The 21,201-nt window shown below is 40.2% G+C and overlaps 1 protein-coding gene across 7 annotated transcripts in view; it reads left to right on the top strand.

The window, feature by feature from the left end:
* Positions 1–21,201, top strand: part of CDC14B (cell division cycle 14B) — a 60,750-nt gene that overhangs the window by 29,716 nt on the left and 9,833 nt on the right. For 3 of the 7 annotated variants that reach the window (XM_047103171.1, XM_047103196.1, XM_047103163.1), the window contains 4 exons: positions 5,891–6,029; positions 6,197–6,356; positions 7,090–7,187; positions 17,032–17,148. In XM_047103171.1, the coding sequence (XP_046959127.1) occupies positions 5,891–6,029; positions 6,197–6,356; positions 7,090–7,187; positions 17,032–17,148 (514 nt within the window). Of the gene's footprint in view, positions 1–5,890; positions 6,030–6,196; positions 6,357–7,089; positions 7,188–12,369; positions 12,516–17,031; positions 17,149–21,201 lie in introns of all 7 variants that reach the window. The other 4 variants (XM_047103180.1, XM_047103212.1, XM_047103203.1 and 1 more) reach the window with 2 other exon arrangements.

Genomic DNA, 21,201 nt, shown 5'->3' with positions numbered 1-21,201 from the left:
TGTTCCTAGGATTGGTTAAAGATGCTGGACACATATGTATGTACGTTTAGAAACACACCATGCCCCTTTAGGTTATATGCCAGGATACATGAAGCTGCCTTTGTTGTTGTTGTTTGTAAGTTGCTGTTTTCTTAAAACCACTTTATTGAGGTATGATTGACATTAAAAAGCTGTGCATATATCGAATGCCTTTAAAACCCTAATTTTGGGGTGCTTGGGTGGCTCAGTTGGTTAAGCATCCAACTCTTGGTTTCAGCTCAGCCCATGATCTCCTGGTCTTGGGAATGAGCCCCATGTCAGGCTCTGCACTGAGTGCGGAGCCTTCTTAGGGTTCTCCCTTTCCCTCTCCCTCTGCCCCTCCCCTGCTCTTTTGCTTTCACTTTCGCTTTCTCTTTCTCTTCCTCTCTTTCACACTCTCAAAAAAGAAATCCTAATTTCATATGAAAAGTGTCATAAATTAACTTGTATTCATTGGTAACCCTGCAAAGGCTTATCTATCACATTGAAATGCATTCATTTATTCCTCGAATATTTACTCAGTGCTCTCTGTTTGGTATGTTCTAGAATATGTCAATGAGCAGAGCAGACTCTAAGAGCTTGTCTTTGTGGTGCTTATATTCTAACAAGTTTCTGTGTTTTTAGCAGTTAAAGCAGTGCTTTAGCCCTTAGTAAGTATTTATTGAATGAATGACTGTGTAATAATATACTGTATGATGTACTAGGATTTCAGTACTTTCCATTTCAGTAATGGAAAGAACAGAGAGAAGATTAGTAAGGAAATAGAGGATTTGAACAACACAGTAAAACCAACTTAGAAATAACAGACACACCCGGAACACTGACCCCCAAAAAGGGAGCACACATTTGTCTTAAGGATACCCACGACATGGTAGTAATGGTCGCACAGCAATGAGTTGGTTAATGCCACTGAAATGGACACTTAACAATGGTGACCATGATCTCCAGACACCAGCCCTAAAGAAACGTAGATCTCTGAATTATCTGACAAGGAATTTAAAACAGCTGACTTTATTTATTTATTTTTTTAATATATGAAGTTTATTGACAAATTGGTTTCCATACAACACCCAGTGCTCATCCCAAAAGGTGCCCTCCTCAATACCCATCACCCACCCGCCCCTCCCTCCCACCCCCCATCAACCCTCAGTTTGTTCTCAGTCTTTAACAGTCTCTTATGCTTTGGCTCTCTCCCACTCTAACGTCCTTTTTTTTTTTTTTTTTTTCCTTCCCCTCCCCCATGGGTTCCTGTTAAGTTTCTCAGGATCCACATAAGAGTGAAACCATATGGTATCTGTCTTTCTCTGTATGGCTTATTTCACTTAGCATCACACTCTCCAGTTCCATCCACGTTGCTACAAAAGGCCATATTTCATTTTTTCTCATTGCCACGTAGTATTCCATTGTGTATATAAACCACAATTTCTTTATCCATTCATCAGTTGATGGACATTTAGGCTCTTTCCATAATTTGGCTATTGTTGAGAGTGCTGCTATGAACATTGGGGTACAAGTGCCCCTATGCATCAGTACTCCTGTATCCCTTGGGTAAATTCCTAGCAGTGCTATTGCTGGGTCATAGGGTAGGTCTATTTTTAATTTTCTGAGGAACCTCCACACTGCTTTCCAGAGTGGCTGCACCAATTTGCATTCCCACCAACAGTGCAAGAGGGTTCCCGTTTCTCCACATCCTCTCCAGCATCTATAGTCTCCTGATTTGTTCATTTTGGCCACTCTGACTGGCGTGAGGTGATATCTGAGTGTGGTGTTGATTTGTATTTCCCTGATAAGGAGCGACGTTGAACATCTTTTCATGTATCTGTTGGCCATCCGGATGTCTTCTTTAGAGAAGTGTCTATTCATGTTTTAAAACAGCTGACTTTAAAAATTAGGGACTTCTGGCTGGCTCACCCAGAGTGTGCAACTCTTGATCTCAGGGTTCTGAGTTCAAGCCCCACCTTGGGTGTGAAGCCTACTTTAAGTAAACTGTGAAAAAAAATGCTCAGTGAGCTAAAAGGAAACCTAAGGAAGTAAGTGAAACCAGAAAAATGATGCATGAACAAAAATGGTAAATTTTATGTCAGGTCTATTTTACTACAATTTAAAAAAAAAAAATAATTATGGGGTGCCTGGGTGGCTCAGTCGGTTGAGCTTCCGACTTCGGCTCAGGTCACGATCTCACCATCTGTGAGTTCAAGCCCCGCGTCCGGCTCTGTGCTGACAGCTCAGAGCCTGGAGCCTGCTTCGGATTCTGTGTCTCCCTTTCTCTCTAACCCTCCCCCGCTCATGCTCTGTCTCTGTCTCAAAAATAAAATAAACCATTAAAAAAAATTTTTTTTTAAATAAAAAAATAAATAATTAAAACAAAATCCAACATTGGTTATTTCATTTTTTTTTAAATTACAATAAGCAATTGAGGTTATGCTCAGCTGAGCTCCTCATTCAGGGTGGTTTTGCCCCCCAGAGAACATTTGGCAATGTCTGAAGACATTTTTTTTGTTTTGTTTTGTTTTCACAACTTGGTGGGAAGATGCTACTGGCATCTGGTGGGTATAGGCCAGTGATGCTCTTAAACAGCCTACAGTGCACAGGAGAGCCCCCATACCAGGCCCCAAATTCAGTAGTGCTGAGGTTGAGAAACCCGGAAGTTGACTGGGGACCAGTTAAAAACCTGAAGAGGATTTGATAGGATTGGATCTTTGTTTCGGGAAGAAAACTGATGATACTATAAAGCGTGGATTATCATATGCAAAGTGAGATTATCTAGGGAGTGTATTAATTTGCTTGGGGTACCACGTCAGAATCCCACAGACTGTGTAGTTTGAACAGAAGTTATTTTTTCACAGTTTGAGAAGCTAGAAATTCAAGATCAGGGTGTTGGCAAAGGTTGGATTCTGATGAGGCCTCTTCCTGGGTTTCAGACAGCTGCCTTCTTTTTCCTATGTGTACACTCACTCCTGGTGTCTCTTCCTCTTCTTTAACAAAATTTTTTTTAATGTTTATTTAATTTTAAGAGAGAGAGACAAAGCGTGAGCAAGGTGAGGTGGGGTGGGGGGGGGGCAGAGAGAGAGGGAGACACAGAATCTGAAGCAGGCTCCAGGCTCTGAGCTGTCAGCACAGAGCCTTACATGGGGCTCAACCCATGAACCATGAAATCATGACCTGATCCGAAGTTAGATGCTTAACTGACTGAGCCACCCAGGTGCCCCGTGTCTCTTCCTCTTCTAAGGACACCAGTCCTACTGGATTAGGGGCCTTCCCCACATGACCTTGTATAACCTTAATTGACTCCATAAAAGTCCTTTCCCCAGAGATAGTCACATTGGGAAATATGACTTTAATATGGATTTTGAGGGGCACAGGGAGTGGGGGACCCAATTCAGTCCATAACATTGTGTTTGCTGGGTCCCCAGCATTCATGTTTTCGCATGTAAAATCCCAGCAGCCTCCAAAGACTTAACTCATTCCAACATCAGTTCCAGATCCAAAGTCTCATCTAAATGTCCTCTAAGTCATGTAATGGGTGACACTCCAGATACAATTCATCCTGAGGCAGAATTCCTCCCGGTCTGTGAACTTGTGGAACCTGGCAAGTTAAGTGCATCTAAAATGCAGTAGTGGGACGTGCATAGGGTAGGTGTTCCCATTCCAAATGACAGAAATCAGAAAAAAGAAAGGGCTTGACAGGTCCCAAGCAAGTCCAAAACCTGGCAAGGCAAATGCTGTTAGATGTTAAGGCTCAGAAATAATGCTCTGGCTCCATTCTCTGCCATGCAGGCCCACTGGGGTAGCAGCCCTGTCCCTGAGCTCGGGCAGAAACAGCCTGGCCACTGACCACAGAGGTGACCCCCACCCTCTGAAACTCAGGAGTAGACAGCCTTGCCCCTGGGCTTATGGTGGCAGTGACAGCCCTGTTGGCCCCTTGGGGGTATGTTTCTCTTTTCTTGAAGAGAAACATGAGATATGTTTTTAGTGAGATGTTTCTGTTAGTCCTGTTTAGAACCCCAGGAATTTGAAAGCCTTTATTTCATCCTGTATGTATCCCCTTTGTTTCATCCTGGCAGTGTGTCTGCTGGTATAATCAATCCCATCACTATTTTTGGCTTCTGCTGAAATGGCTGATTAAATCCATAGGTAATCACTTTATGGAATAGATCGTTGACTATACCCTTGGTGTTCTCTCTAGAACACACCTTCTCACTCTGCAATATGGATAGGCCTAGAATTTTCTAAATGTTTAGTTTCTGTTTAACAATTCCTTCTTCAGTTGATTTGTCTTCTCTCACATTTTACTATAATCAGTAAGGAGAAACCAGGCTGTACTTTCAATACTTGGCTTATAAATCTCTTTTGCTAAATATCCAGGGTTGTCACTCACAACTTCTACCTTCCATAAAGCAATAAAACAATTTAGCCAGGTTTTTTTTTTCTTTTTCTTTCTCTTTCTCTTTCTTTCTCTTTTTCTTCTCTTTTCTCTCCTTCTTTCCTTCCTTCTTTCTTTCTTCCTTTTTTTTTTTTTTTTTTTTTTTGCCATTTTCTAACAAGGATTGCCTTTCTTCTGGTTTCCAATAACATGTTCCTCATTCCCATCTGAGTCAGAGCCAGAGCCAGAGCCAGAGTCACTGTTAATGCCCATATTCCTACCAACAGTCCCTTCAAGGCAATCTAGGGTTTTGCTAACATTGTGCTTTAAAACTTCCAGAGCTTTTACAATTACAACTCCAAAGCCACTTACACATTTTTATATATTGTCACTGTAACACACCACTTCACAGTACCAGAATCTGTATAAGCAAGGGTTTTCTAGAGAAACAAGCAATGGCATGTGTATATATAGAAAGAGATTAATTGTAAAGAATTGGCTTGGGTGAATTGAAGGCTAGCAAGTACAAAATCTGCCATATGAGGTGACAGACTGGACACTTGGGAGAGCTTATGGTGCAGCTGAGGTCTGAAAGCATACTGCTAGGGAATTCTCTCTAGCTTGGGGAAGATGGCCTTTGTTCTCTTCAGACCATCAACTGATTGGGTGAGGCCCACCCACATCATGGAGGGTAATCTACTTACTCATAGTCCAGCAATCTAAATGGCAGTGTCATCCAAATACACCTGCCAGACTGACCTACAAAATTAACCATCACAGCAGGTAATGATAGTAGTCTGGATGGGAGTAAAGAAAGGATAGCAGGAATAGAGTTAAAAAAGAAATCTATATGAGGGTGCCTGGGTGGTTTAGTTGGTTAAGCATCCAACTTCGGCTCGGGTCATGAGCTCACGGTTTGTGAGTTCAAGCCCTGCATCAGGCTCTGTGCTGACCACTCAGAGCCTGGAGCCTGCTTCGGATTCTGTGTCTCTCTCTCTCTCTCTCTCTCTCTCTCTCTCTCTCTCTCTCTCTCTCTCTGCTCCTCTCCTACTTGTGTGCTCTGTCTCTCTCTCAAAAACAAACATTTTTAAAAAATTTTTTTAAAAATCCATGTGAAAATAGGAATAGAAATAGCGTAGAAAAAAACTGTTAGGGGAGAAAGTATAAGATTCTAAGCCCGTGTGTTTGGAAAGATGATGCTACCATGAACAGAAAACTCGGAGTAGAAAGCAGTACTAACAGTCTCGCTTAGAAAGTGATTTTCAGTGTTGACTATGTAGAATCATCTGGGGGGATTTTAGGAATCTCCATGTCCAGGCTGTCTCACATACCAATTAAATCAGAATTCTCCAGTATTTTTTAACACTCTTCAGGTGATTGCCATGTGCATCCAAACTTGAGAACCACTGTTGAGCGGGGAAGCAGAAACCTTTTAAGAAAAATTCTACCTCCCCTACAAAATTCTGGAGTACATGAGACCAGGTCCGTTTGGTTTGTTTCTGTTTCTAGCTGGCCTTGGACGAACGGGCACTCTAATAGCCTGCTACATCATGAAGCATTACAGGATGACAGCAGCCGAGACCATTGCTTGGGTCAGAATCTGCAGACCTGGCTCAGTGATTGGGCCTCAGCAACAGTTTTTGGTGATGTAAGTAGACAGAGAGCTTTTGTAATTCCTGAGGGAACACATGGGCCTGGCAAATGATAGGAAGTAGAGTTTTTCTTAGTCACTAACAACAGGTAGTCTAGTAGGAGAAAGTTGTTTGCATGTGTCCTTCTGGAAAGCTATGTTTTGATGTTATTTAAATGCTCTAGGAAACAGGCAAGCCTCTGGTTGGAAGGTGACTATTTTCGTCAAAAGTTAAGGGGTCAGGAGAATGGAAAACACAGAGCAGCTGTCTCAAAACTCCTCTTGGCTGTTGATGACATTTCAATCAATGGGGTCGAGAATCAAGACAAGCAAGAACCTGAACTGGTAATCGAACCATCCCTATCATGCTGTTGTCATTGTTTTCAGTGCTGTTGAGGACCATATAGGGCATGGGGGAAATTGTAGATAAAAATAATAAAGCACGTTTTTGAGGGATCATCGTCACACATTTTTTTAATACTTACAGCTCCCTCTAGGAAACTTTTACTCAAAATAATTAAAATAAGGTCATATGGCCATAAAATGGAAGGTTTTTTTTATTTTTTGTCTTTTTGTTTATTTACTCACTAGGCACTGGTGGTAAAAAGAGGTATGTGAAGGAAGCCCTTTAGATGGACCTAATGACATTTCCCCGTGCACCTGCACCCCCAACCCGGCGTTTTTTCCATTTCATGACTGTTGATTTAGGGAACTAGTTGTTCTCAAATGGAAAAGTTTATAAAGAACCAAGCAAGAGTTCAGGGGTAGTGGTACTATATTGAGTGGTGGTGAGTGGATTGTGAAATTTTACAAAGAATGTTTTCATTATTGGAAACCCATCATGCCTCTTCACTGTCAGTATGTTTTATAACAAGAGTGCTGTTGGGCTCTGTGTCTGTGAATGTCAACTTTTGGTTGTCTTGAAATGTGACCCGTGTTTATTTTTGAAAGCAGCAAAACAGTGTAGAGTTCAGCGGTTCATTTCTATGTGTCTGTCTGGGTAAACATAGCTGCTATGCTTTTTTGCCTTAATAAGTACAACTGAAGTCACTAGCTTAGTGTCTCTTTACTTATACAGTACAGTGATGATGACGAAATCCATGGAGTGACACAAGGTGATAGACTTCGTGCCCTGAAAAGCAGAAGACAGTCAAAAACAAACGCTATTCCCCTCACGTGAGTCTGGTTTCCTTTGTGTGGTTGATGTTATTTAATATGTACATGAGCACTTTATCTTGTATGTTTTTCTCAATAGTTGCATGCCCATTATGCCACTTTGAAATGCTTATTTACATTATTTAAAATCCAGGGATGTTGCCCAAGAAGCTCTTGGCCATACTTTATCTCCATCTTCTATTGTAACCTCACTAGCCTGTATAGAAAGGAAAGCGTTTTCCCTATGGATAGTCACCACGTGACATCCTCAGGAGAGTGGCAGCAGATGTAAAACCACAGAATGACGGATTTGTCCATAGTTATTAAAATTGTGAATTTCCTTAAATTCACTACCATATTATAGGCAGTTTATTTATTTGGATATGGTAGAATTTAATCTGTGATGACATTGTGGCTTAATGTCATATTTTAGGGTAACAATGAACTAGATTAAATGATTATTTTTGTATTAATTTTTGTTGAACTATTTTCAAGTTATAGAAGAAGGTTTAGTATGGAGGTAGGAAGTTTTATAGTTTGTGTATGTCCACATGTACTTGGTTGTGTAAGTTGTTAGTTGGGATTCAATCTTATGGAATATCCCAGATTGTTAGAGAAATATGTAGAGTTAAAAAACTTGGTCATTACACTTTTTTTCTAGGATATTCTTTCGTAGATGCTGTAATCTAGGCTGTTGGATTTCTTCCTTTTCATTGTGGGCTATCACATTTCCATTTATGTTTTTTGGTGATGGAGAATGGAGATAAGTCATTTTGTTTATTAGTCAGCATCTTACAATATGGTAAGGACCTGATGGCATCATAAATGTTCATGGTAGAGAAGAACAGGCCTTCTTTTTAATTAACAATGCGTCTTCACTGGCATCTCCTTGTTATATAAACTAGAATTACACAGAACGCATGTGTCCTCATAGGCTACTCACGGCCTTGGGAGGTTCTTAAAAGACCCAAAGAAAAGAATGGGGTTTTTCAAAAAAGGGCCATGTGAATGAGAGGCGTCAAGTATTGATTGTAGGTATTTACTAAGCATTCTTTGCAGCTTAGTGGTGTATCACAAAACTGAAGAAGCTTTAAGAATAGTGCACTTTATATAATTTATTTAACTTCAAATGCCATTTTGTTTTTAATTTTGTTGTCTTCATCTAAGGCCTGGATGTTTCTTTTTATTTAGAAATATTGTAGTCCCTCCAGATAATCATCCTGAAGCGGTAAGAGACATGGTAGAGGAAATAGGTAGTGCCCTGGAGCATTGCTCAGACTTCACTGTGCATTTGAGTCTCCTGGGAGCTTGTGAAAATGCAGATTATGGTTATTGGGCCTGGTCTGTGATTCTGCATTTCTAGCAAGCTTCCAGGTTTTGAGGCACTGCTTCTCCAGGGACCACACTTTGAGTCACAAACCCTAGAAAATGGGTGATTTGTAGGTTGCTTTTAGTCATGCCTAGGTGTTTTGTTTTTACAAATCTGCAACATCAGTTTATTTCTCAGTAACTTCTGATCAGAAGGCAAGTTGGGAGTTGGGATGGGAATTCTGCTTTGTCTAAAGTTCTGGTTAAATAGGGCTTATAGGAAATTTCCTTTAGTTACTCTGAGTCCGCTCCCTTGTGAATATGTGTTCCAGAAGGTTCACGTCACTTGTTTTCTTTTCTACAGATGAGACGATAAGGCTCTTTCATAGCTGATATGTTTGTGGTAATATAAAAGAAAACCATGAACAAGACTAAAAATCTAAATACTATTGGAAACCAGCAGGTGACGCTAGGTGTGATTACATTCACTTTGGTGTGTGAGGTTCTCCAGGGTGAAAGCTGAGCAAAGTCAGTGATGGTTGAAGGAAAGACCAGCCTCTGCTATCACATGCTAGTTACAGAGTTACCCCCCACCTTACCCACAAAAGAAATAAAGGACATGGCTGGCCCTTTTCCCTGAAGCACTTAGCCTAATTTATAAACCAAGGAAAATGGTAAAAGTTAAAATAAATAAAGCGCTAGTTCAAGTTCCTGTAATTGTAACCCTTAAAATAGTAGAATAGCCCCCAAACTGTCCCCCTCCCATACACATAATCAACAGGCTTTTAGGCCACAGTTTATTTTATTTTATTTTACTTTTTTAAATGTTTTTTTATTTATTTTGAGAGAGAGTGCAAGCAGGGGAGGGACAAAGAAAGAGAGGGAGACAGAGAATCTGAGGCAGGTTCCATGTTCTGAGCAGTCAGCATAGAGCCCTACACATGGCCTGAACGCAGGAACCTTGAGATCCGGACCTGAGCTGAAGTTGGATGCTTATCCAGTTAACTGATCCACCCAGGCGCTCCTAGTCCACACTTTTAAAGGAAAAGGCAAAATGTTAAAATCCTTTTAAGCTCTTAAGTGTAAAAACCTTGGGGGGTTTTAGATTTCCCTTCCTTCTTTACAACATTTTACTTACCCTTTCTCTGCTTTTTCAGACCCTCCTTGCTATTAGAATCTTCTTTTATTGTTGTATTTGTAGTTCTTTTGGTCCTAGAAGAAGAGGTCACTTAGGGATTTCCTTTCCCTCCCAAGTGTTTGTTGTTACTTTAGAAATAAAAGTTTCCTAAGGTAGAGTTTTTGAACAGCAGCTTGGGTTGAGAAATCTAAATTCAGTCCTTGCCTCCTGATTTTGACTCCTTTATCACTTGTGGGTAACCTATTTTGCTTCACTGTTGGTACTTAGATGAATGAAAATACTTAGGTGAATGAATATAAGATTTTTAAAGTTTTTTTTTTTAATGTGTATTTATTTTTGAGAGAGAAAGACAGAGCCTGAGCGGGGGAGGGAGAGAGAGAGAGGGAGACACAGAATCCAAAGCAGGCTCCAGGCTCTAAGCTGTCTGCACAGAGCCCAACACGTGGGGCTGGAACTCAGGAACCTTGAGATCATGACCTGAGCTGAAGTCAGATGCCACACCCAGGAGCCCCAGTGCTGGTGATTCTTTTTTTTTTTTTTTTTACATTTATTTATTTTTGAGAAACAGTGAGACAAAGCGTGAGCAGGGGAGGGGCAGAGAGAGAAGGAGACACAGAATCTGAAGCAGGCTTCAGGTTCTGAGCTGTCAGCACAGAGCCCGACGCGGGGCTCGAACTCATGGAGCCATGAGATCATGACCTGAGCCAAAGTCGGATGTTCAACCAACTGAGCCACCCAGGTGCCTCTCCAGTGCTGGTGATTCTTAAGAGCAAGTTTATAGTACACAAAATAGCATTCCAATTACTGTTTTCTATTTTACAAACAGTATTTGGGGGAGGGTTAAAATTGTTAGATATTGTAAAATAGTCCTTTTCTCAGGGAGTCTGTCTGATCCCAACTGCCACGAAGACAGTAAATCATGTAGCGCCATGACCTTGAAGTGATCTGCAGGACATGATGGCACGTATATTATTGTCTGTGCTAAAATAGATTTGGTAGATTTTATAATTTCATCCATGCTGCCTGTCTTTTCTGCATAGTGATGATTTCTGCTAGGTTTGTTGGGGTTAAATGAAATGGTACATAAAGAATGAAGTGTACTCTACCTGGGAATAAGGTGAAAATATGGATCTAATTTGCCTCAAATCCTCTTTAATAGCACAGTGTGGATGAGTGTGTGTTTCATCATTGGGAAATAATTCTTATGCCAGGAGCTTTATTAGAGGAACGGTGAAAAATCTGTAATGTGGACACTTGGATATTTTGGCCATTCTGCCGTTAAGATAACTGTTAAATCAGTAACTGCAAATGAAAGTTGGGGTGGATGGAGAGTTCTCTAGTATTCCTGGGCCATTTATTCTGTTCTGTCTAAATACTAAGCCCCTTCAATCTTAACATTTATTAGTAGGTTTGTGTTTTTGTGGGAGGAGTACATGAGCTGGTACTAGGTGTAACTTGCAGGGTGAGATTAGATTTGATTTCAGGTTCATCCTTAGTGTAATCCCTTGTTGCTAGATACCATACTAGGGTGCCTGACACATAGTGTTCAATGATTCAGATGACAAGGACACCAGTAAAAATGGCCTAGTAAGCCAGACCAATCATTTATGACTTGATTCATGCAGTACTTTGCACAAAGTGAATGCTCAATAATAGAGCCTTTTATATTTGGTCACAGATGTGTCCAGGTGACCAGTTGGAACTATAGTAGCTGGAATACCACTCTTCCAGCTGTGAGGTTTCCTTTTTCACTGCCAAAAACCAGACCGCTTGGGTTAAGAAATCCTGAGCTGAAAGCTCAGTTTGGCCACAGGAGGAAAACGAATGAAGAAAACAATGAAGGAGGGGTGCCTGGGTGGCTCAGTTGTTGAGTGTCCCACTTCAGCTTAGGTCATGATCTCACGGTTTATGGGTTCAAACCCTACACATTGGGCTCCGTGCTGAGAGCTCAGACCGTGGAGCCTGCTTCGGGTTCTGTCTCCCTCTGCCCCTCCCTGGCGCTCTCGCGCACTCGCTCTCTCTCTCGCGCGCTCTCTCTCTCTCTCTCTCTCTCTCTCTCTCTCCCCCCCTCCCTCTCCCTCTCCCTTTCTCTCTCAAAAATAAATAAACATTTAAAAAAATTAAAAAAAAAACAACTAAGAAAATAGATATGGTGTTAATACATGGGGAAAATTGCCCTCATTTTGTGTTGCCCAGGGTTGGACGTGCTTCTTTATGCCTTATATGCAGAATACGCAGTTTGCCTTAGCTCCCAGATGATCCAGCGTATGACTCCATGGAAGTTAGATCACATCTGCTATGCCGTGTTCATTTATAATTGTGCCTTCTCTGAATCATTGTTAATTATCAGGCCATAGCTTCTTGTTATTGTTGGTTGGTTAGGTTTCCCTCCTTTTTCTCTGGTTTCGTTTCGTTTTCTGTGTGTGCATATCATGTGCTTTTTGAAGAATTTCAGTCATGTAACTACAACTCTGATTTCCGTATCACACAGTTAAGTTAACATGGGGCAGTTATCCCCCATGAGATTAGAGGTTAGAGATCGGGTCTAACCTTTTGTTACCAAATACCCAATCAGCTGAAAACTGAAGGTAGCATTTTCTCCCCCAGCACAAAATAGCAAGACTCCATCCTTGTTTCCCACCCCTTTGTATCTATCATAGGGTGTCTAAAATTCACACGTGGCTTTATTTATTTATTATTTATTTATTTTGGCTTCCCAATTTGAACATCTGTTCTTTCCCCTTCACCCCTTTCCAGATGTTCCCTAGCTGTGCTGACCTCTGCACTGTGTAGTGTTGTCATCTGGTGGATTGTTTGTGACTACATTCTTCCCATCCTGCTATTCTGTCTCGATGGTTTCAGAACACAGTAGCCGTCGGGACCCTTTGACAAATAGCTGCTGTGTAAGTGTCCCATTCCATTTCTCTACGTGGTCCCCTCTGGTGGCCAGTGTGTTTCTCATGATGCATGTTTTTCTCACTGTCAGCTCTCCTAGCTTTATTGGTTTGCCTCTTTTCAAAGGTTCTTTTTCTGAAACTTCTCAATTAATGGGATGGTGGCGGGAGGAGGTCTTCCCTGATCCTTTCATGTAGGGATGTTAAAAATAACAAACTTTGTTTTTAGGTTGTGCTTATTACTCTTAACAGATTTTTTGCATTGGCAATTTATGAAGTCACTGGAATAGTTTCTTTTCCCTATCAAAAATATTTAGTGAGTTTGGGATAATTGGGGTGGTTTTCTTTCAGTCAGTTTTCCCTTGTTTTCTAGAGTAAATGTCTTTAGCATATCCTTTTCAATGTAGCGAAAAGAATTTGCCTGCTGAATTTCTGCTGTTGATAGAGATTTGCTTTTGTAGCTGTGAGGTCTAGTGAGCATTGCATCGTGTTTCACCTCTGACTCTGCCATTGCCCTCAGCCAGCAACTGCTTCTCTGCGAAGTCTTCTGTCTTGAGGAAGCAGAATCTTCTCCTCTGCTTCGTTTCATGTCCTCCCCTCTAGAGTTAGTACAGTTTTCAGGAATGATGTTAAATGGAAATGGGACAGCAGAGAAGACGGGATTCCCTTGTTCAGCCTTGTATTTCTGCATGACAATCTCTATGCTTACTTCCTCCCACTTTCCTTCTTTCCCAAAAGTAATCAAAATGCCCTTATTAGGTTAATACTGCAGAATTTGTATTCTCTTAATATCTTTTATCCTTCATGAATACCATAACAGCGAAGAGACTGTGGCAGGAAGCTTTCCTGGGGAACACCTTACAGTTGACACCAAACATAGGAAGGAGGGTGTGTTCTTTTTTCTCTGAAATTCTTCCTTTAGCTCATATTTCAAGAATTTATTCTCTTGTTCCAACTTGGACTTGGGAGTTGTAAAAGAATATGAAAGTTCCTTCTAGGATCTCCTCCAAAGTGGAATTCCATTTCAACCAACTCTCATAATTTGTGGCTTCATGGAGTATCTTCAGATGGCTTAGGAAAGACTTAAAAATCCAGCAGACTCTATTCTTTTCAAAAGTAAGGAAAGGCTGCTTAACATGTTCCTATGTATGACATTTTCTTGACTATCTTATCAATACAAGCTTATTATTACATAGATAAGCTATATTTCTGACATAGATGATCTTTTTGTTTTTTTTTTCCTTTATTCCTCTTAGTAAGCTTAGATTTTTGCATATTCTGACTCGATCATCATGCACTGCACAGATTTATTCCTCTCAAACTATTCCGAGTGGGAAAGGTATTTCAAATAGGTGGAGTTCTAAATGGGTGGAGTCATTGCTAATACTCAGGCACTTCATGACTGTATTACTTTTCCCAGGGTGAGTAAATGATTTCTATCAGGCAAGCACCTTTCTTTTTAATATTCTACGTAAGATACAGTCTTTATTGTTACTACTGGTATCTGCCAATGCATTTGTAGACCCAAAGCTGAATATTCAGTTTATCCTGCTTGATTAATTTGGAATTTACAGAAACAAAAGCTTTCGGCAGTAACAATGATGTGAACAGATATAATCCTTGTAGTTTTCTTTTGAGGTGGCCACTTGTACAGGTGGCATTCATCTCTGTTGGCTGATGACGTAGCATGGCCTGATAGATCATCACCTGTCATGCCTGGAAGACCAGACTGTACCAGTGCCTCAGATGGCTGCGCCAAACTCTGGGACAATGGGAAAGGAGTCTGTGAAGGTTGCAGGGCCACAGGCCTATCATTTGGAAAGCTTGTTGTGTGTCAGTGGTAGACAACCAAGTGTCAATAGTGCGTAGTTGTACTGATGGATTCTTTTCTTGGAGTTGAACATTTATGTTCAAAGCATTTTGTGGTTTGGGAGATAAGAGGCCTGGCTTGTCAATTATTTGCATTGGGAATACTGGGACTCAAGAGGAGTCGCAAAAAACGTGAACTGCTGTATGGGCAAGAATAAGTATGAATTTGTAGAACATTGCTCTGCAAAGCCATGTGATTGGCCTGGTTTGCAAGGTGAGAGGTAGCTGGTTCCCACTTACCCTGTAGCAGAGTGAAAACGTCACATGTGTTTGTCAGCTTATTCCACTTTACGTTGTTGTGTGTAGTTTATCACAGGTAATACCTAAGTGTAGTTGCTGGGGGGTTTTCCAGTTGATTGATGCATAACCTACAGATAGAGTAACTATACAAATATCTGGTGATGTGACTCCCTACTGCGATTAATGCTTTCCAAATTTCTGTTATGCTCTTATTTTTTTTAAATATCAACAAAAATTATTTACACTAATTTTACAGAGAAATAGATACTTTTTATTTTATTTTTTTTAAAGTTTATTTTGACAGTGAGTGAGAGCGAGCGAGCACAAGTGGGGAAGGGGCAGAGAGAGAGGGAGAGAGAGAATCCCAAGCAGGCTTCACACTGTCAGTGCAGAGCCTGATGCGGGGCTCAAACCCATGAACCATGAGATCATGACTCGGGCTGAAATCAAGAGTCGATGCTTTAACCCACTGAGCCACCCAGGTGCCCTGAGAAACAGATACTTTTTAAAAGATGTTTCCTGTCAGCCTAAAATTGGATTTAGCAGTGATTTCTGTTTTCAAATGGTAAACCTTCATAGTAGTTGTCTTAAATTTCCTAAGCAAGTAATATATTGGCTCTTGTTTCTATTCTCATATTAATGATTTCACAGTGTGGTGACTATCTATACTTTCGGCCGTAAGTGGCCTCAAATTATTTGAAAAGTAGATGTGATATTTCCAAAAAGCTAAGGGGAGTCTCATTTTCTCTGTATAAATGGAGGTAAAAACCAGGAGCCTTGCTGAGCAGGTGCAAGGCTTCAGGACCACCGTGGCAGTGGCACCACACATTGGGCTTGGGCTTCAGAAATAGCAGAAGTTTTGTCGTTGTGCTTTATTTTATGAAAAATTCTATATGCAGATCCTGTTAATGATACAGAGACTATTAAATAGTCTCCTGTCCTCCCCTCTCCACTTGATATAATCAGATTTTTAAATAAATCCTTGGTTTCAGAGGTAGAATTCATATGCCTCTGCGGTTGGTTGCCTTCTTTGATCAAACAACTATGTCTGCATGTACCTTTTCTATTTTATTAGAGTGATAAAACTTTATGAGAAATCTGAGTTGAGCATTGGCTCATTTACCCAGAATCAGTTTCCCTCTGAGATGGAAGGTCCTTTCACAGGCTCTGGGAAATACTCTGGGGATACAGCAAAACCGCTGAGAGTAGCCCCACCCCTCCCCCACCCTTCCCTAAACAGCTTGAAAACCACTGGCCGCCAGGCTTCTGCTCTGGGACAATGCCACCATTGTGTTTTTAGTGATGAGAAGTTTAGCATTTTACTAAATGCTGATGCTGAATATGCTGTGGTTTGCATAATATTAAAAATTTGCTAATCTTTGCTACATTATAAGGACCTGGCCTTGGTTAGTAACTTATATGGTGGTAACACAGGCATAGGAGATAGGACTACTAGTTAGCTGTAATGGTTTCTTTTTACTCTTGTGAGTTGGACATGAAAAGAGGAAGCTTATTATTAAGGCAGTGTTTTCTCTTACAGATAAATAAAAGTTGAGTACATATAAATGTATGTGTGCCCACGCAGTTCATTGTTTTCGCTATTATCTTTTGAAGGAAAGAATTGCATATAAAATCTTTTGATGTTTTCTGTTTTCCCTGTGGCCATTCAGTGAGGAATTACGAAACACCCTCTACTTTTGAGCAAGGTCCTCTATGTGGGCTTTTATCGGAGGGTGTTCTTCTGACTCATGAATTTGCCTCCTGGGCAACCTACACCCATAGGCATCAGTTCCTTGAGATTATTTTAGAGTTTAATTAAATCAGGTTTTTCACAGAATTTAAACAGTTTTGTATTCATGTTAATGGTGCTTAATGATTTAATTAAGTAGGTTATAATCCAGACAAATTGAAATTTTGCTTGAACATATTTTTAAAATTTGAAATATTATGTAAAATTAGTATTGATTTGGCATTTATTGCCCTTACTTTCACCTCTGAAGAGTGACTATTGTAGATTTTTATATTCATATTCTTTAGAATTTGGGGTTTTTAAATGAAATCTTGTTTTCAAGAGTAGAATTCTGAGAACCTACTTTTACTTTGGGACACAAAGATTTGTTTTATTGATTGATTTCTTTGGTGTGGGAATTGCTTAAAATGCCAGGTCATTTGTTTTCCAAAAGCAAAGTATATTCTGGTTATCTTTGTATAACCTTTATGGGGAAATGAGATGCTTCATTCAAAAGTCTTTGATGTGAAAATGTGTTTCAGATTTTTATTGGCAAGTGTGTTTACGGAAAATCCTATGAATTCTCAATAAAATAATTTGCACTAAAGTACAACAATGCCTTCCTCTGTCAGGTATTTGAAAATTGTTTCAGTGAATATAATCTTATTTTTTTCCAACTGTTTTCAGAGTAATTCTTCAGTCCAGTGTTCAGAGCTGTAAAACATCTGAACCTAACATTTCTGGCAGTGCAGGCATTACTAAAAGAACCACCAGATCTGCTTCAAGAAAAAGCAGTTTTAAAAGGTGAGAAAAGAATCCTACTCTTCTGAAAAGTTCCAGGCATTGGTTTTCCAGTTTAATCTTCTGGATATAGAAATGAAAAGAGGAAGAGAGGAGAAAGCACAGTCCCTAAGATGGACAATTAATCAAATGTGTTTGACTTGTTCATCATCTAAGAAAATCTGGGCCATTTTTAATGTAGGGTTTGTTTTGTTTTTCAGAGGTGGTTCTGAACACTGGAGATGTGTCTCAGGGTCAGAATATGGGGAAGTTGAGAGTGTTGTACTTATAAGTTCTTGTATTTCCAAAGCTCTCTCTGTCAGGACTCAAAGGAAATTTTTCTGTATAGCAGATACAGCATAATTGTTGGAGAATTAGCTGCAAATAAGTGTGATGGTGGAATATGAGAACTCCAGTGAGTTTGGGATCCTTTTTTACCTAGGGCCTGGTCTCTTAGCCACAGTCCACACCACACCCATGGGGGCTCATGCTTTCACCAGGAGTCCAGCACCTTCCCTTCCTTCATTATTACAGGCTGTGACAAGAAAATACACATGTTCCATGACCAAATCCATTACTCACTGTTGCGTTTGGATGTTTATCATGAACTAAAGGCAGACATTTCATTTCTAACATATTCCAGAAGCAGTTCCCTTTTGAGGGAAGAGCAGATAACCTACTTAACTGTCATCTTATGAATAGAAGAAGGCAGGTACCCTTTTTGTGTTTATGTATCATTGCCTGGTGTTAACATGCGTGGTCCTGTGCTCATGGCCCAGCGCCTGTCTTATAATAGACCACAACCGGCCTGAAGATAGTCTAAACCAGACTTTAAAACATCCTTCCCTATTTTCCTTGTTTCTTTTTAACTTCTTGCCTTCTTGTCTTTGAGGCTGTGGGACAGCCGAGTTAGTCTCCGGGGTGCAGGGCCCAGCAGCCTGTTTCCTGAGGGATTCACTACAAACCAGAGAACTCTGTGGTCTGTGTATGTGTTTGTGTTTAAGGAATTATTCAATTTTGCCATTTTCCTCTCTTTGCTAATTCTTTCTACAGTTTCACTACAGACTTTTACTTACATCAGAATGTGATAGTGCCTTAGTACAAGTATTTGAGAGCACCAACTCATGACTTGGGGATTTTGAGTTTTTCATAGAAAGATATCAAATATTCATAGTTCTTTTTACTCTCTTAATTCCACTTGAGAAGAATAATAGAGAAATACTGACAAAAGGTCTTAGGTACATTATAATATCAGAACATTATTTATAACCATGAGGAAGAGGAAATGGGCTAAAGATTGTTGAATTATCCCAAATGAATCAAGAATCATGCTTTTACAGAAAATTCAATGGCTTGGATAAATGCTCATGAAGCAGTAAGTGAAAAGAGCCACACATATAAAAATTAGGAAGTATTACTCTAATTTTATAAATGTACAATATACTTTATAGAAATGTATACCTCTACAAATATATGTATATGTTCATACATATGTATTTATATGTAGTATATAAGCTTATAAATTATACATATATTTAAGTATATATGCATATGTTTCTATGCATGTATGGAAATAAGATAACAAATGCTGAAATATTAACAATTCTTCTGGTTGGTAGGGTAGTTAGGGATTTTTATTATTTTAAAAAAATTTTTTTAATGTTTATTTAGTTTTGAAAAAATGCGAGAGACAGAGTGCAAGCAGGGGAGAGGCATACAGAGGGAGACACAGAACCTGAGGCAGGCTTCAGGCTCTGAGCTGTCAGCACAGAGTCCAACGTGCGGGGCTCGAACTCATGAACTGTGAGATCATGACCTGAGCCAAATTCAGACACTTAACCGACTGAGCCACTCAGGCTCCCCAGGGATTTTTATTATTTTATCATTTGATTTTCCTCCCAACTTTTTTACAGTAAGTAGGGAGAAATGGGAGCATTTTAACTTCGACACTTTCAGGTGAATTACCCTTTAAAAATTCCGATTAAAATCCTGTTGTGGGGAATAGTTAGACATGTTTTGAATGAACATACTCTTTTTAGGTATACTTACTCAGGCTTCTATTACAGTTTTGAGTGTGTCTTGCACATTTAATTCTGCTTTCTGCTTTTCTGGATTGTGCTCTTCAGGCTACAGAGGAATAGAGTCCAGGAGCCGGGACTACGCGTGCCCAGTCACACCACGTTCCTCTGAGGGGCGTGGCCACGCGGCACTTTTTCCATCTAGGTCTTGTCTAGTGATCTAAACGTGTGCTTCTCAGCAGAGGTGGTTCCTGATTGCAGTGAGCATCTGCCTGAGGTCCCTGGGCCAGATGCTTTGAGGGGTTGAAAGTAGAGTTCAGACTGAATACACTTAACTGAATTTTGAAATGGCCCAAAGCAGTTTCCAGGCATGTGGCATAGTGCTGAAAACCAAAAGTCTTCTTTTAAATCCTCAAAATGGGACTTTCAGAGATTGGGAGGGGAGAAGAAATAAACTAATGAGAGAAAGCTGGGTTTCGAGTGTGTTTACACACGCCCCCTTCATGCAGGGTCTTCTTGGCCTCTTATGGAGCTTTGACCTGTGTTCACATTACCTTAACTGTGACCCACCTACAGCTCACAAAAGAAAGGCAAATACATTACATACAGGTCCCACTTCCTCCTTCTAGGAAATAGTGGAAGCTGAGGGAGCCAAGCAGTTAGCCTGAAGCTTTTATCCTACTGAATAGTAGTCATTTTTGGTTGGAGAGTAATGAAGGAATTAACACATTTGTGCATAATCTGAGGACAAAATAATACAAGATTGTTGAGTAATTATAAAGTATTGAATAGAAAACTTTGCTTTAGACAGCAATACAAGGAAATGATACAGTATACTTCTCAGTATAAAATAAATACCTAGGAGGCACAAGGATTGCCAGTCTACTGTTACCCCCACCTGTGAGGCCTTCTCTTTGCAGGTTGGTGTTCTCACATCATCTGTTCTGCTGTAGGAACCTGACCTTTCATTCCCATGTTCTATTTTCTTCTTAGAGGCTTCCAGGATGAGACCTCACCTAAACTCACTTTCCACTGATTTGGCTTTCTGATTTTTGACAGTTTACTGAGAGGCTCTACAACTTGGGAGGCCTTTTCCACAAACACATTGAAAGAGCAATTATTTGGAGGCTGAAAAAATACGTGTTGTCATAAATCTTTGTTGCTGGGAAGAAATGCCACCAGGTTTCTTTCTTGGTAGATGATCATTCCCTCCTATATCCCTTGAACGTGAGCCACACATAAACCTACCCAGCGGGTGTCAAGCTCTGCTCTGACAGAGTTGTGCGGTTCAGGCCCAGAGCACTGGAGTATCTGGTGGTGGATGGAGTACACTGACCCTTGGGGCTGAGAGGCATCTCTGTGGCACCTTCCTCATCCCTTTTCTCAAGTCTGAAGAAGTAAATCTTCTCCCTCTCCCACTTCCTGTTAGATCTGTAAATGCATTCTCATGTTTCTCTTTTAAGAATTATTAAATCCAGTAAAGAATTGGACTGTTTTCCAGTCTCTGATGAGCTCTCTTAGAGTCTTGAAAATTTCATCACTCTGCATCTGATTGAGGACCTCCAGCCATCTCATTTGATAACATTCAATTCGGTTTGTGTCTTCACACAACTTACCATCCAGTACATGTTTCTGTAAGCTTATGGTATTTCTTTGGAGGAATCTTTTCTTTCTTTTTTTAATTTATAACTTCATCCATTTTCTGAGAAACTCGTCATGGACAAATTATTTATTTTGTTTAATTCTAAATTGCATCATTTGGAACCATCACCTTCTGCTCCATCTGTCAAACCAACCTAATATTTATGACTTTTGGGGTATTTTGCACCTGATTATTCACATGGGGGGAGATAAATGCTCAGGCCTCTGAAAAACATGTCTTCACGAGCCCTTCAGTTGGAAATAGCTACATTTAGGACTTCTTGGCTTTTCAAGTTTTCTCAATTGTGACTTTTGTCATTATCCCACCTGTCACTGCTTCTTGTCCGTTTACAGTCTCAGAGCTGAGTACCCATTCCACCACCTCTGGGCTTTAATTTTCAGTTATTGCCATTATCTC

This window comes from Lynx rufus, unplaced genomic scaffold, assembly GCF_022079265.1.
Source record: "Lynx rufus isolate CCGP_SWC_20201006 ecotype Redwood Valley unplaced genomic scaffold, mLynRuf1.p SCAF_10, whole genome shotgun sequence".
Taxonomy (NCBI): domain Eukaryota; kingdom Metazoa; phylum Chordata; class Mammalia; order Carnivora; family Felidae; genus Lynx; species Lynx rufus.
This window is presented reverse-complemented; position numbering and strand designations above follow the sequence as displayed.